A 16,858-nucleotide genomic window follows, 5' to 3' on the forward strand; every position below is an offset into this window, starting at 1 on the left:
CTGACAGGAACATACAAACTCGGAGCTCTCAAAATTTCACTTTTGAAGGCCTCTCTCTTACCAAGTACACCTGTTCCAATCCACACTTGCCAGATGCTTTCTGGTACCATCAAAACTGGCCTTTCTCCAATTTAGAATCTCAGTCTGAGGGCCAGACCTATCCATTTTTTCCATAATTACCTTGAAACTAATGGAATTCTGATCAGCAGATGTGAAGTGTCCTCCTACACAAACTTCTGACAGTTGTCCTATCTCATTCTCTGGTAGGAGATCTAGGACACACTCTTTCTAGTTGGAACTTCTATGTACTGACTGAAGAAACTTCCCTGACCGCATTTGACAAACTCCTTCCCTCCAGTTCTTTTACCGTACGAGTGGGCCCAGTCAATATGTGGAAAGTTAAAATCACCTTATGTTTCTTGAAACTGTCTGCGATCTCTCTACAAATTTGCTCCTCTAAATCCTGTTGGATGGCCCATAATATAATCTCGCTAATGTGGTCATACCTTTCTTATTCCTCAGCTCCACCTATAAAGCCTCAGTAGACGAGCTCCCCAGTCTGTCCTGACTGTGCACTGCTGTGGCATTTTCCCCGACTAGTAACGCCACCGCTCCCCGTTTAATCCTTCCCGCTCTGTCACGTCTAAAACAATGGAATCCCAGAACACTGAGCTGCCAGTCCTGCCCCTCCTGCAACCCAATCTCACCAACGGTTACCAAGTCAAAATCCCACGTGTTGATCCGTGCCTTAACCTCATCCGCCTTTCCTACAATACTCATTGAAGTAAGGGAAAAAACAGCTCAGGACATCAGTCCCATCTTGCTCAACCTTTTGATTCCTGACTTTGTTTGTAGGCTGAACAACATCTTCCTCGACAACCACTCCACTGCCTGTTCCAGTGCACTGGTTGCCATCTCCTCGCACCTTAAGATTAATCCCCCAGTGCTCAGCATTAGTAAACCTTCCCAAGAAGATATTAGTCCCCCTCCAGTTCCGGTACAAACTGTCCCTTCTGTGCAGTTCCCTCTAACAGAGCTCAATGATCCCAAAATCTGAAGCCCTCCGTCCTACACTATATCCTTAGCCGCCCGTTAAACTATAGTATTTATACTATAAATACTATATTTATAGAGGAGGGAGGAGAAGATGGCGGCGCGACGCAGCGCGTGCAGCTGTTCCGAATGATATCAATAAGTGTAACTAGGGGCCGGATTTGATGGAGGCAGCCGAGAAGCGCAGAGGAACGTCTGGAGTAACTTCTGAAATGCCCGCTTCGCTGCCGCTGCTACTGTGCGATCGAGAATCTCCGGAGACGAAGGCCCCAAATCCTCAGCTTTGCCTATCGCCTGTTGCCGGGGCCGGGGTCAAAGCACTCGGCAGAGATGGTGCTCGGTGCTCGGTGCTCGGTGTCAAATAGGTGGTTGGAGGCTCGGAGTTTTTCGGACGGACTCAGAGTCGGACTGTGGTTGGATGCTTCCAGGATGCTGCATCAGCAAGTTTGCGGCGCTGGAGGTTCACCGTCTGCGTGAGATGACGGAACTTTCGAGAGACTTTGAGTCTTTTACTGTGCCATGGTCTGTTCTTATCAAATTACAGTATTGCTTTGCACTGTTGTAACTATATGTTATAATTATGTCCTTTTTGTTAGTTTTTAAGTCGGTTTGTCATGTGTTTTTCGTGATATCATTCTGGAAGAACATTTTATCATTTCTGTGTCGATCCATCCCCCCACCCCACTCAGCCCCCTGACCAATCTGGAGTTCATCCAATTCCTTAACACGGACCGCCAGGAGCTGCAGCTGGATGCACTTCTTGCAGCTGTAGTCATCAGGGACCCTGGAGGTCTCCCTGCCCTCCCACATCCCGCAAGAGGAACGTCCCGCTATCCTGCCAGGCGCCCCCACCGCTCTAGATGTGCGATAAGAAAAAAAGCTTAAATAATGGGGGTGGGGGTGGAAATCAACCTAGAGTCCTCACCTCTGCTCGCCAAAGCCTCAACTCCCCACTCTAACATTGGCCCACTCACACAATGGCCGCTCCACATAAATCAAATTTCCTTTTATTGGTCTTTGCCAAGTACCTAGTTATGCACAATACAATGTCTCCTCAGGAACTGTGATCCGATGGCCCTCGCTCGCTTCTTTTACATTCTCTTTCCCTCTGTGCATACCCATGTCTCCTCGGGACTGTGTCACAATAACTATTAAGTTTAAAGGGGATAAGGCTAGGCAACATTTATAGAACCATAGAACATTACAACACAGAAACAGGCCTTTTGGCCCTTCTTGGCTGTGCCAAATCATTTTTCTGCCTAGTCCTACTGACCTGCACCTGGACCATATCCCTCCATACACCTCTCATCCATGTACCTGTCCAAGTTTTTCTTAAATGTTAAAGGTGAGCCTGCATTTACCATTTCATCTGGCAGCTCATTCCACACTCCCACCACTCTCTGTGTGAAGAAGCACCCCCCTACACTAATGTTCCCTTTAAACTTTTCCCCCCTCACCCTTAACCCATGTCCTCTGGTTTTTTTCTCCCCTAGCCTCAGTGGAAAAAGCCTGCTTGCATTCACTCTATCTATACCCATTATAATTTTATATACCTCTATCAAATCTCCCCTCATTCTTCTACGCTCCAGGGAATAAAGTCCTAACCTATTCAACCTTTCTCTGTAACTGAGTTTCTCAAGTCCCGGCAACATCCTTGTAAACCTTCTCTGCACTCTTTCAACCTTATTAATATCCTTCCTGTAATCTGGTGACCAAAACTGAACACAATACTCCAAATTCGCCTTCACCAATGCCTTATACAACCTCACAATTAACATTCCAACTCTTATACTCAATACTTTGATTTATAAAGGCCAATGTACCAAAAGCTCTCTTTACGACCCTATCTACTTGTGACGCCCACTTTTAGGGAATTTTGTATCTGTATTCCCAGATCCCTCTGTTCTGCTGCCCTACCATTTACCTTGTATATTCTACCTTGGTTTGTCCTTCCATATGTTCTACCTTGGCTCGTCCTTCCAACCTTATGGTTGACGTTTCAGGCCAAGATCCTTCTTCAGGACTGGAAAGGAAGGGGAAGATGACAGAATAAAAAAGATGGGGGAAGGAGGCTAGCTAGAAGGTGATAGGTGAAGCCAGCTGGGTGGGAAAGGTCAAAGGCAGGAGAGGAAAGTGGACCATAGGAGGAGGGGACCCAGAGGGAAGTGATAGGCAGGTGAGAAGAATTAAGAGGCCAGAGTGCGGAACAGAAGAAAAGAGAAGGGGGAGGGAAGAAAGTTTTCTGTAAGGGGACAACTCCTTACAGACAGCAATGGAAATCAAACCTAATCGGTGATTGCTGGTGCTGTGAAGCGATTGCACAAACCCGCTACACTACCAGGCCATGTAGAATGAAAGTAATTGGCAAAAGAACTGAAAGTGATGCAAGGAATTTTACTTTAATGCCCTGAGTTATTACGCTCTGAAATACATTGTTGGAGTAGCAATGGAGACAGATTCAGAAGGGGGCCAAAGTTCAAAGTTCAAAGTTCATTTATTATCAAAGTATGTATACATTATACGACCTTGAGATCTATTTCCTTGCAGGCAGCCACAAAACAAAGAAACACAATAGACCCATTAAGAAAAAGACCTTCAAACACCCAGTGCGCAGAGAGCAAAAAAATTGTGCAAGCAGTTAAAGTAAGCAAACAGCATTCGGAACTGAAGTTTTATGAAACACGCGTAGCCAGGCCTCACTGCAGTCGGAGTAGGCCACAGTCTCAGTTCAGCGCAGAGCCGAGTAAACGTCGCAGAGCACCGAGCAGAACCGTCCTGTCCCTCTCCTCCAGTCCTGACACTCTGGCCTTCCCAATACGGCCCGGAGCTTAAATCGGGACTTCCCTCGCTCCCACCTCCACTTGCCTCCGGCGTGCCCCGCCGCCATTCGCCTCTGCACGTCTCTCCATTGTTAGCGGTGACTGTGATTCGCTCTACCACCCGTTGCGCCGCTGGCGTTTCGGGCAGCGTCGGAGGTCCTCCATCTCTGACGGCGTTCAGGGCTTCCTTCATCGTGTCAGTAGCTCGGTTTTCGCTACTGTCAGTCCGGGTGGAGACTCAGGAATACCGTCGCACTCAGAAGTAGAAGGATTCTTCATTGCTGTTTCCGTAACAGTTCTGTTTGACCCGTCAGAGTTGTTAGCCTCGAACCTGGAGGACCGGTGGACCACTCTTAGTCTGACCTCTACCCTTTGACCTGTTTGGCATGGGCGACCCTACCAAGAGCCAGAGCACAAAGCCCTGACTCCATCCAACACAGTTCTCCGGGTCGTTGAGGCATGCAAGCCTCCAAACCCAGCGACAAGGTTGTGGTCTTCTTGGAGAAGTGATTGTTATTAATAAAGGTCATTAATACGGTGTTTTAATAGTTTCACTTATTTTGTATTTTGCCCTTAAGTAATCGCTGGGCACACCAGCGCCATCTTAAAATGGGAAGGAGAGGTGGTCTGAAAAGATGTCAGAGAAGTGAGGATGGGGTAAATGGGGGCCTCGAGCTAGTAGAAACTTGATGGGCCGAACTGCATCCTTGTTGCAAACACTTTGGGTTCTGCAGAACACTTGATGAACTGCTTTTATTCTACATGCAGGTTATCCCAACGGACAAGCTGCAGAAACCGTCTTAAAGACTGTCAGACGTTATCTGGAAGAACACAGGGACTCCGTGAGTATCTGGACAGCTCGGCAAATAATTTAGATCAATGGTACAAACATTTTCCCACGGGCACCTTCCTCCGCTGCCTTAGCAGCTCCAGCACTGAATTGCAAACGCAGGAGACTGCTACCTATGTATAATCCATAAAACCGAGGAGCAGAATTAGGCCATTCGGCCCGTCGAATCTGCTGCTCCATTCGATCACGGCTGATTCATTTTCCCTCTGAAATGCTTCAATTTAACGTCAGAGGATTTTACAGTATACAACCTGAAATTCTTGCTCTTCACAGACGTCCACAAAACAAGAAACCCCTTAGAATGAAGGACAGTAATACCAGAACCCCAAACCGCCTCTCTCCTCCTCCCACTCACCCTCCCCACATTTGCACCAGCAGAATCTCCGCCCCACCCCAAACAATCAATAGCAAAAGCCCCCAAAGAGACCATAGAGTCCATCGAAAACTGCAGTCCGTAACCCAGCACGTCGGTATCTCAGACAGGATCTCTCTCACCATCGAGGGAGAGAGTGGGGTCACCCCTCCAGTGAGAGTGGGAGACCAGCAACTCGCCATTCTGATGTTACGATCTTCCACGTCGATTCTCCAAGCCCCCCCTGGCTCGAGGACCGACAGGCTCTCACTCACAATCGGGGGGGGGGGGAAATCGTTCCAATGCAGAGGCCTTCTTCCCTCAGCAGCGCACTCCGCCTGCTGTCCCGACGTTTCACTCCCACCGCGATGCTTCGGTCGATGAGGAATCAGGTCGTCCACGGGACCGCGCTCTCCCCACCCCCGAAGGAGCGCGTCTTCCGGGCCGCTCCTGGAGATATCGAAACGCCAGGCCGCGCGGCCGATGCGAAAACACACCGCTCGCAGGGAATCGTAAGCTGAACTGTAACTGCAACTGCGGTTCGAGCTGCAGATCACAGACTCCGACAGAACCCTGCCCACCTCGAAGAGAAAAAGAAGACCTAAGAGAAGAAGAATAAGCCGTTTCATGGATGAACTGGAAGAAGTCGCCTGGGTCTGCAAAAGCCTCTGGCGTCATCTTTCCCAGCTCCTCCCCTCCTGCCTTCTCTCCCCATAACCTTGGCCTCCCTTGGAATTAAGTAATCAACTTCTGCTTAAATATACCCACTGGCTTGGTCTCCACAACCATCTGTGGCAATGAATTCCACAGATTCAACACCCTCTGGACTCTCTCCCAATGCCACCGAGCAATATAACATGGGATCGCCCCTTTGGCCCATCTTGTTCCTGCTAGTCCATTTTGTTGTCATAGCCCTCTAAACCTTTCTTATCTATGTACACTGTCGGGAAGGACCCTTAGAGACGGAGGGGCCGTGTTGGGGGACTGCCAGATGCCTAAACTCGGGAATTCTCTCCCAAAACCTCACCTTTCTCCTAATAACCTATATTTCTTTGACCAAGCTTTAGGTCAACTGACCCAACATCACCATCTTTTTTTGTCTGATAGATACATTCCTATGAAGTAATTTACAACTGGAGTACTGTGTGCAGTTTCGGTCACCTACCGACAGGAAAGATGTAAATAAGGTTGAAAGAGTACGGAGAAAATTTACAAGGATATCGCCAGGTCTGGAGGATCTGAGTTATAAGGAAAGACTGAATAGGTTAGGACTTAATTCCTTGGAATGTTGAAGATTGAGGGGAGAATTGATAGAGGTATACAAAATTATGAGGGGTATAGATAAGGTAAATGCAAGCAGGCTTCTTCCACTGAGGTTGGGTGTGACGACAACCAGAGGTCATGGGTTAAGGGTGAAAGGTGAGAGGTTTAAGGGGAACATGAGGGGAAACTTCTTCGCTCAGAGGGTGGTGAGAGTGTGGAACGAGCTGCCAGCAAAAGTGATGTGTGCGAGTTTGATTTCAACGTTTCAGAGAAGCTTGGATAGATAGGTCAATGGGAGGAGACAGTGTAAATAGTTTGGCATGGACTAGACGGGCCAAATAGCCTGTTTCTGTGCTGTACTTTCCCATGACTCCATTTTGCCTCAACGAAGGTGCCGCGTGAATGGAATTTGTACCGGCACCATGGGAGAACCGGCCCAACTCCCTCCCCGGGAACAGACCATGGCTCTGCGAGGAGGGCGCGGAGAAGGAAGCGGCGGGGGGGGTCCGAGGGAGGGCTCGCTGATCTCCCGGCTGCCCCTAGGGACGCGCCCGCACGCGGGGGCGAGCATCGGGTGCTCCTGGCAGATCGGCGGCTCGGTGAAGGACGGCCCTTTCGCCCTGGCGCCTCGGCGAGATGTCCGTGGAGGATCGCCGCTGCGCGGCACGTTCCGGGCCACAGGAGGACACACTGGGTGAGGGGGGGAGATGCACCGAAGCTCGGCACAGCCACCACAAGGGCTCAGTGGGGAAGGACTGTAGAGCAGAATTCCTCTCCTACTGGAGAGGGAGGGATCCCCAGAATTATCTTAACAGGACACCGCCCCGAGCTATTGATTGGGATGCAGGGGTGTAATAAAACAGAACTATATTGACATTATAGGCCGGTCGGTGGTGTTGTGACATCAGCACCAGACTTCGAGGCGACTGGTCCCCGGTTCGAATCCGGCCGGCTCCTTGCGCGCTTTCCATCCGCGAAGGGTTGGGCGTCGAGCTGGCAACTCGGCCTCGTAAAAAAACAAAACAATCAAGTGCTTAAAAAAAAATTGGCAAACTTGCCACCCGAAGCGGAGAGGAGCACCAACAGTATTGACTTTGAAGGTAAAGAATCGAAAGGCAATGGTTTATTTTTGAAATACTTCTAATGATGTATTTCGGGGCGCCTCAGAAGCCAGCGGTTGGCGTAGCACGTCCTCCCTGTGAGCGCGCGGGTTTCTTCCGGGCATTCCAGTTCCCTCCCGCTAGTGCCTGCTGGTTCGTAGATTAGTTGATCCGTTGTAAACTGCCCCATGATCAGGCTAGGGTGAGAATCGAGGGTTGCCGAGTGATGCGGCCCGTCAGGCCAGAGGGGCCTGTTCCACGCTGTATCTCGAAGTAGCTGAGAGTGGGCAGTTTAAGTCGTTCGGCATGGGCTAGATGGGCCAAATGGCCTGTTCCTGTGCTGTACTTTTCTAGGACTTGAAATAAAGTTTATTTTGTTCAAGAAAAAGGCGGCGGGAGCTCGCCTAAAGCCGCCGGCACCCGCGTAAACCAGAACTCCCCAATCGGCTGGAGAAGGGAGACTGCCCATTCCCGACTGGTGTTTTAACGTCTTCAGGGAAAAGGAGCGAACCGGGAACCTTTACTTGACAGATTGTTTCTTTCTGGAATCGGGGAAAATAAATGAGACTGCTGTTGTGACTGACAATATGTGTAACAATAGAGAGGGCAAAGCGAACAGAACTCGACATTATGTCAGCCTTTGAATCAAACGGTTCTCATTATCACGCTGTGAAAATAATATTTTTCTTTCCTTGGGAAGACTTTATTTGAATATAAATGGGCACTCTGGTACGATAACAAACAGATCACGAGTGGGAGCCGTGGGGAAGCTTCATCCCTGGGGGCTGTGCCCGACTTACCGACTGCCAGTGTACAGTTCGCCCCTCCCGCCAGTTCCTGCTCCCTCCCTCGTCCTTCGTCAGGCCCTCAGGTTCTGAGTCCTGTCGGGACAAGAGGTTGGGCTGATTGGGCCTGAATTGGCAGCAGAAGGATCATGAGGGGAGGTGCTGGAATGGTGTGAACTGTCGTCGCTAGGTTACCAGAGAAGCTGCCTCCATTAGAGGGGAAAGAGAGGGCATTCATCCCATCCAGTGCACGAAGTCCTGCGCTGGCAGATGGCTCGCCAAAATCAGCATATCCACCTCCTTTACTTGTCAGAGCACGTGGGATAATCAATAAATTTAACACTGCGCTTTTCACGCCGTCGTCGTTACGTGCCGCGTCGCGTGACGTCATCATTCTGTGTCGTGTGACATCATCATTATGCGCTGTGTTGAATGACGTGGGCCGATCACGGTCTGTGGCCATGATTGTCCTGGGGAAAATTTTCCACGGGAATGGTTCGCCATCGGCTTCTTCTAGGCAGTGTCTTCACAAGATGGGTGACCACCCCCCGCCCCCCCCCCAAGTATCAATACTCGTCAAAGATTGTCTGCATGGAGTCAGTGGTCGCATAACCAGGACTTATAGAACATAGAATAGTACAGCACAGTACAGGCCCTTCGGTCCACATTGTTGTGCCAACTGTCAAACCCTGCCTCCCATATAACCCCCCACCTTGAATTCCTCCATATACTTGTCTAGTAGTCTCTTAAACTTCACTAGTGTATCTGCCTCCACCACTGACTCAGGCAGTGCATTCCACGCATCAACCACTCTCTGAGTAAAAAACCTTCCTCTAATATCCCCCTTGTACTTCCCACTCCCTACCTTAAAGCCATGTCCCCTTGTATTGAGCAGTGGTGCCCTGGGGAAGAGGCACTGGCTATCCACTCTATCTATTCCTCTTAATATCTTGTACACCTCTATCATGTCTCATCTCATCCTCCTTCTCTCCAAAGAGTAAAGCCCTAGCTCCCTTAATCTCTGATCATAATCCATACTCTCTAAACCAGGCCTGACTAATCAAGAACCTGTCAATCTCTGGTTAAAATTTACCCAATGACTAGGCCCCGGCAGCCATCTGTGGCAGTGAATTCCACAGATTCACCACCCTCTGGCTAAAGAAGTCCCCCCTCATCTCCGTTCTAATGTGACATCCTTCTACTCTAAGGCAATTTAATATCTTACCTCAATTGCATCTGGTTTCATTAAAGGTATTTTTTTTACTCAGGGAGTAGTGGGTGTGCAGAACATACTACTAAGGGCAACAGTTGAGGCAGATAGATTAAGGATATTTAAGATCATAAGGTAGAAGAGCAGAACTAGGCCATTCGGCCCTTCGAGTCTGCTCTGCTATTCCATCATGGCTGATTTATTATCCCTCTCAACCCCATTCTCCTGCCTTCCCCCCATAACCTTTGACCTCCTTACTAATCAAGAACCTATCAGCCTCCGCTTTAAATATACCTAATGACTTGGCCTCCACAGCCAACTGTAGCAATGAATTCCACAGATTCACCACTCTCAGGCTGAAGAAATTCTTCCTCATCTCTGTTCTAAAGAGATGTCTCTCTATTGTGGGGCTGTGCCCCTCTGGTCTTAGACTCCACCACTATAGGAAAAGTCCTCTCCACGTCCACTCCGTCTCGGACTTCCAATAGATTTCAATGAGATCTTCCCACACAACCCCCCACTTTTCCCCTTATTCTTCTAAACTCCAGAACATACAGGCCCAGGGCCATGAATCGCTCCATGTACATTAACCCTGTCATTCCTGGAATCATTCCCCTGAACCTCCTCTGGACCCTCTCCAATGCCAGCACATCCACTCTTAGATCAGGGGCCTTTTGCAGATCATACACTAGTTCACTTCGATCCCTCAGAGTCCTGCAAAAATGGACAACGTCACATTTATCTGCAGCATTACCCTATCTGCCAGATGTTTTCCCACACATTGAATCAATTTGTAAGACCATAAGACAGAATCGGGCCATTCGGCCCATCGAGTCTGCTCTGGTATTCCATCATGGCTGATTTATTGTCCCTCTCAACCCAATCTCCTGCCTTCTCCCCGTAATTTAAATTGCTGGTAAGCATTTTATGCTGTGGAGTTGTTTCCCTTCAAATTTCAGTAATACATTCGTTAACTTGAGGGATTTTCGTGATGAAAAATTGGACAAATCCCACGTATTTCGCAGAGTTAGCCAAGGACCATTTAGCCTCTCAGAGCTCACCCCAACCATCATGACCTTTTGAAGATTTTTAAAGTTCATTTAACGACAAAATCTTTGGTAATATTGGTACCTCGGTGGTGTAGTGTGGTGTGCGGGATCACCTGCCGGAGACGGCAACAAGAACCACGCCGGCCAGACGCTCGACTCTTTTACGGGAACACAAACTGGCAGCGCGGAGACACAATCCGCCGTCGCTAATCTCCGGTTGTGAAGACTAAGAAGGACGCCACTGTAACCGGGGCACCGCAGATATCCTGGCGTCGGCGAACACGAGGCAGGCTCGAGAATTTTAAAGAAGCGTGGCTCTCTTCTGATGACTCCGTAAACAAGCATTTCGAAATAGACGCCATCTACGAACCCCTAGGAGCCAAAGAGAAACGCGAGCCAGTAGAATTCAGAGGTCAACTGAAGGGGTAGCCAATCAGGACCAAGGCAAGCGAACGGAGCATAGGCGGGGCACGGTGGGGCCTATATAGACGCGAGCACTCCCAGAGAGAAACACCAACAACTGCGCACCGAGGATGCCACCTGGACTGGTGAAGAAATGTCTGCAGGCTAATCGCCAAGCTCGGTGAGCGCCCCAACGTCAAGAGAAATTTTTTTACCTAAACCAGCCCCAGTTTTCCCCAGCATTTTTGTTTTCCCAGCCTTCAATATTGGTTCTGGTATAGGCTGGTGGTCAGACAGGCCTTGAAGAGCATTCCCCACTCAAAATCGTCTCTACGAGGTTGCTAGCACCCATGGGGGGGGGGAGAGGTTAGCAGAGGTCACAGCCTTAACTGTTCAACTCCAGCGCCATCTATTGGTAGTTCAATATATGGCAAGGCATTTATTGCTTGAGAGGGGGAGTTGAATTGAAATAATAGTGTTTCAAGGGTCAGGTACAAGGCAAATTTGTTTCTTCTCTCCCTATCTTTAAAATCTTCTAATCTAACTTAATAGAGGTATATAAGATGGTAAGAGGCATAGTTCGAGAGGCTTTTTCCCACGGCAGAAATATCTAATATGAGCAGGTATCATACTAGTGCGCATGCGCCGGTCGTGCATACAACCTGGTACAGCCGTTCCGATCTGTTCTTACTTTCTTCTTCTTACTTTTTAATTTACGTTATTTTTTGTATTTTTTTTTCTCACGGTAACACGTCGAAGCTGCACCTTCTCTAACATGCTGGTAGAGAGAGTTTTATTTGGGTTTTCTTTAGCGCTGGAAATGGTTACATCCCGACACGCGGGACAGAAGCAAGGTCGCATTGTGTATTCCACGGACCAGCAAAGACCGGCCGGCTTAGAGAACAGAGCGGTGGACACCCCTGCTGAAATCCGGAGGAAAACACACAGAGGGGGATCACAAAGCCGAGGAAAGAGGACCCGGTCGAGACAACAGAGACTTTTGGAGAAGAGGAGTTCGGTGGGTAATACCGTTCCGCCTGACCGGAAGTGCACTGAGAGCGGTAAGCGTAAAGGAGTTGGGTGCTTACTGCTCTGGCTAACAACAGATGGTGCAATCCGGGGTATATTACAATCGAGGAACATGTTTGCAGACTGGATATTGAACTTTTTACTGTTGGACTTTGGCCACATTCCACCGTGATACAACACTTGGTGGCACGGGAGGTCGTTCCTGCCTGTGGCCATCGAATATGCAGCTCCTCCCGTGGAGGGTCAGACACCCTGAGCCAATAGACTGGTCCTGGACTTATTTTCCATCTGGCATAGTTTGCATTTTGGTGTTTGAGTGTTGGGGTTTTTTGTATTGCTATATTTACACTCTATCCTTGGTTTGTGCGGCTGTAACGAAACCAAATTTCCGTCGGGATTAATAAAGTATATCTATCTATCTATCTATCTATCTAAAGTGATTACAGGAAAGTAGAGGGGGGATGTATTCAATGGAGTTTAGAAGAATGGTGAGGAATGGAGGAAGTCTCATTGAAATCCATCATATATGGCAAAGACTAGATAGAGTGAACGTGGAGAGGATGTTTCTTACAGTGGGGAGTCTAGGACCAGAGGGCACAGCCCCAGAATAGAAGGATGTCCCTTTAGAATGGAGATCAAGAGGAATTTCTTTAGCCAGAGAGTGGTGAATCTGAGGAATTCATTGCCACAGGCGGCTGTGGAGGCCAAGTCATTGGGTATAATGAAGGCAGAGGCTGATAGGTTCTTGATTAGTCAGGGCATGAAAGGATACGGGGAGGAGTCGGGGTTTTGGGGGCTGAGAGGGAAAATGGAGGTTGGTTGGTTCTTGATCAGTGAGGGTGTCAATAGTTACAGGGAGAAGGCAGGAGAGTGACATATGCCGGTGATAGTAAACCTGATTGTGAGATGTGATCCTATTCAATGGCAGGCTAAGCTCGAGGGGCCGAATGGCCGAGTCCTGCTTCTAATTCCATTGCTCGTCTATTTATACATACTGCGTACCCACAGATAAAGGGGGCTTATGTCGGGCACGTGGCCAAGTGGTTAAGGCGTTCGTCTAGTGATCCGAAGGTCGCTAGTTCGAGGCTCAGCTGTGGCAGCGTGTTTGTGCCCTTGAGCAAGGCACTTAACCACACATTGCTCTAGTGTCTGTGTGAGGAGTGGCGCCCCACACAGGCTTCCAATCTGCGCCTTGTAAGGCATGAAAATGCCCAACGCAGGCCTCTCATGGTCTGAGTCGACGTTCCCTCCCCTAGGTCAGCTGTTCTTCTGAGGAAGAACGTTAATTGGTAGGAAATCCTGAAACATTTTGCAAACCCGTTCGATTGCTGCTGGAGTTATTTTTGCTGGGCAGGGGACAAGAACCAGCAGCTCGCTGGCCGAAAGATCGGCGGCCCGGTGGGCAACCGGACCGCCTCTGACTGGCCGCAGCTGTGGAGAGGACGCCGGCCGGCGTCCACCCGTTCCCAGAGGAAGCAGAGGCAAGGAGACGGGAAACTTCCCACTTTGGCTGCATCAGGAAGCTGGTTCTGTGCTCATTGCAAATTCAGGGCCGAATCTCTAACCCCAAAATGTAGTAGTCCACCAGGACAAGGCTCCTCGCCTTTCACCTGCCCGTTGGACCGAGACCATGCCCGCTTCCCGAAGGCTGAATCAGGAAAGTTAGTCCCGTTTTATTCTTGATTGCAATGATGGAAACGTAATCACCAGTAAACAATTTTTAAATATTAAAAACTGTAGATATCACAGTGCAAAGTCGTTGTCACTTAAAAAAAGAAACATTAGATTCACAGAGTGAAGTACGTCGTTCTACATTAACGGCCAACGCAATCCGATGATCGCGCAAGTGTCATAGGAACATAGAAAACCTACAGCACAATACAGGCCCTTCGGCCCACAAAGCTGTGCTGAACATGTCCCTACCTTAGAACTAGTGTATCTAGACTTTACCCATAGCCCTCTATTTTTCTGAGCTCCATGCCCAGACCCAGGAGTCTCTTAAAAGACCCTATCACTTCTACCTCCACCACCACCGGCAGCCCATTCCACGCACTCACCACTCTCTGCGTAAAAAACCTTACCCCTGACATCTCCTCTGTACCCACTTCCAAGCACCTTAAAACTATGCCCTCTCATGCTAGGCATTTCAACCCTGGGGAAAAGCCTCTGACTATCCACGCGATCAATGCCTCTCATCATCTTATACGCCTCTATCAGGTCACCTCTCATCCTCCGTCGCTCCAAGGAGAAAAGGCCGAGTTCACTCAACCTATTCTCATAAGGCACGCTCCCCAATCCAGGCAACATCCTTGTAAATCTCCTCTGCACCCTTTCTATGGTTTCCACATCCTTCCTGTAGCGAAGCGACCAGAACTGAGCACAGTACTCCAAGTGGGGTCTGACCGGGGTCCTATATAGCTGCAACATTACCTCCCGGCTCTTAAACTCAATCCCACGGTTGATGAAGGACAATACACCGTATGCCTTCTTAGCCAAAGTTGGCTTCCGGTGCCAACATGGAACGCCCGCGACCTGCGGACCCTAACCCGTATGTCTTCGGGATGTGGGAGGAAAGCGGAGATCGGCCACGCGGTCACGGGCGGAGGGAGTGCACGGACTCCTTCCGGTCCGCGGCGGGAGTCGAACGGACGACCGGTCATTGCTGGCGCTGTAAAGTGACCGTACTGACCGCTACGCCACTGTGGCACTCTGCTGCTTGCAGACTGCAATCCGCCGCTCAGGAGCAGAGCGCCCAATCCTGTATAGGGCGGCGTCCGTGAGGACGTAGCAGTAACGTCCCTTCGTGGTCGTTCTGGGGTCGAGCAGGGTCTCAAACTTGAGCTGACGGGGGTGTGTTCAAGACGCGCAAGATAGAGGCTGTAGCTCATTAGGGGTTTGAAGGGATTTGGTTTGCCACTAAAGACACCAGAAAACTTCTACAGATGTACTGTGGAGAGCATTCTGACTGGCTGCATCACCGCCTGGTATGGTGGGGGAAGCAGAGCTGCTGCACAGGATCGAAATAAGCTGCAGAGTTGTAAACTTAGTCAGCTCCATCACAGGCACCAGCCTCCGTCGTGTCCAGGACATCTTCAAGGAGCGAATGTAAGAATTAGGAACAGGAGTCGGCCATCTGGCCCGTCGAGCCTGCTCCGCCATTCAATAAGGTCACGGCTGATCTGACCATGGACTCATCTCCACCTACCTGCCTTTTCCCCCTAACCCTTAATTCCCCTACTCTGCAAAAAAACCTCTGAAAGGCAGCATCCATCATTAAGGGCCCCCACCGCCCAGGACATGCCTTGTTCTCATTGCTACCATCAGGGGGGAGGTACAGGAGCCCGAAGGCACACACTCAACGATTCAGGAACAGCTTCTTCCCCTCTGCTGCCCAATTTCTGAATGGACATTAAACCACAGAAACCATAGAAAAACTACAGCACAGAAACAGGCCCTTTGGCCCTTCTTGGCTATGCCGTATTTTCTGCCTAGTCCCACTGACCTGCACACGGACCATATCCCTCCATACACCTCCCATCCATGTACCTGTCCAATTTATTCTTAAATGTTAAAAAAGAACCCACATTTACCACCTCGTCAGGCAGCTCATTCCATACTCCCACCACTCTCTGTGTGAAGAAGCCCCCCCTAATGTTCCCTTTAAACTTTTCCCCCCTCACCCTTAACCCATGTCCTCTGGTTTTTTTCTCCCCTTGCCTCAGTGGAAAAAGCCTGCTTGCATTTACTCTATCTATACCCATCATAATTTTATATACCTCTATCAAATCTCCCCTCATTCTTCTACGCTCCAGGGAATAAAGTCCTAACCTATTCAACCTTTCTCTGCAACTGAGTTTCTCAAGTCCCGGCAACATCCTTGTAAACCTTCTCTGCACTCTTTCAACCTTATTTATATCCTTCCCGTAATTTGGTGACCAAAACTGAACACAATACTCCAGATTCCGCCAAACTATTATAGTTTTATTTTAAAGCTATAGAACTATAATAGTTAACTATAAAATAGTTTGCTAAAACTATAAATAGTTAAGCTATAAAATAGTTAAATTTAGTTAAACTATAGTTTTATAGCTTTAAAATAAAACTATTTTATAGTTTTATAGTTTGCTGTTGTTTGCTTGGAGGGTGGAGGGTGCTGATGCTCTTTTGCTGAAATAAGTGGGGGGGGTTGCTTTTCTGATGCCTGTGTGTGGGGGGGGAGGAGTAAGGGGGCTTTGGGGTTCTAACGTTTTTACTGACACTCCATTCTTTGGGGTTTCCCTCTTCTGTTTCGTGGATGCCTGTGATGAACAAGAGTTTCAAGTTGTATATTGCGTACGTTTTCCGATATTAAATGGAACTACCGAACTACTTGTCGCATATCCGGCAAATCAAATCAGTGAAGATTGTGCTGGGGCAGGCCGCACTTTCGGCACAAACCTAGCGGGCCGATGACTCACTGACCCCGACCGTGCATCTGTGGAACGTGGGAGGAAACCGGAGCACCCGGAGGAAACCACGGGTGGTCACGGGGAGAACGTACGAACTCCTGACAGATAGTGGCAGGAATTGAGCCCTGATCTTACTGCTGGTTGCTGTGAAGTGTTACGCTCACCGCTACACTACGATGCCGCCCCGTATATACAAAGTGAGAATGAAAATGAGCGATCTTGGCTTTGACTTGCCTCAATTTTGCTTGGAGAAGGATAAGCAGACAGGTTGGGTTGTGCTGTGGGATAGCCACGTTTGGAGACATAGTGAGATAGGTAGGTTTGATTATTCAGATTATATATTATTTATTATTATTAGATTAGATTAGATTAGATTCTGAGAACACACGGTCCTCTTTTATTGTCATTAAGAAATGATACAATGTTTCTCCGGAGTGATAGCACAGAAAACAGGACAGACCAAAGACTAACACTGACAGAACCACATAATTATAACAT

The 16,858-nt window shown here is 48.9% G+C and overlaps 1 protein-coding gene across 2 annotated transcripts in view; it reads left to right on the top strand.

Annotated features, from left to right (window-relative positions):
• Positions 1-16,858, top strand: part of LOC134339694 (ADP-ribose glycohydrolase MACROD2-like) — a 494,638-nt gene that overhangs the window by 456,321 nt on the left and 21,459 nt on the right. For both annotated transcript variants that reach the window (XM_063036408.1, XM_063036409.1), the window contains exon 4: positions 4,641-4,714. In XM_063036408.1, coding sequence (XP_062892478.1) covers positions 4,641-4,714 — 74 coding nt within the window. The remainder of the gene's footprint in view (positions 1-4,640; positions 4,715-16,858) is intronic.

Source organism: Mobula hypostoma, chromosome 30 (assembly GCF_963921235.1).
Source record: "Mobula hypostoma chromosome 30, sMobHyp1.1, whole genome shotgun sequence".
In the NCBI taxonomy this organism is placed as follows: Eukaryota; Metazoa; Chordata; class Chondrichthyes; order Myliobatiformes; family Myliobatidae; genus Mobula; species Mobula hypostoma.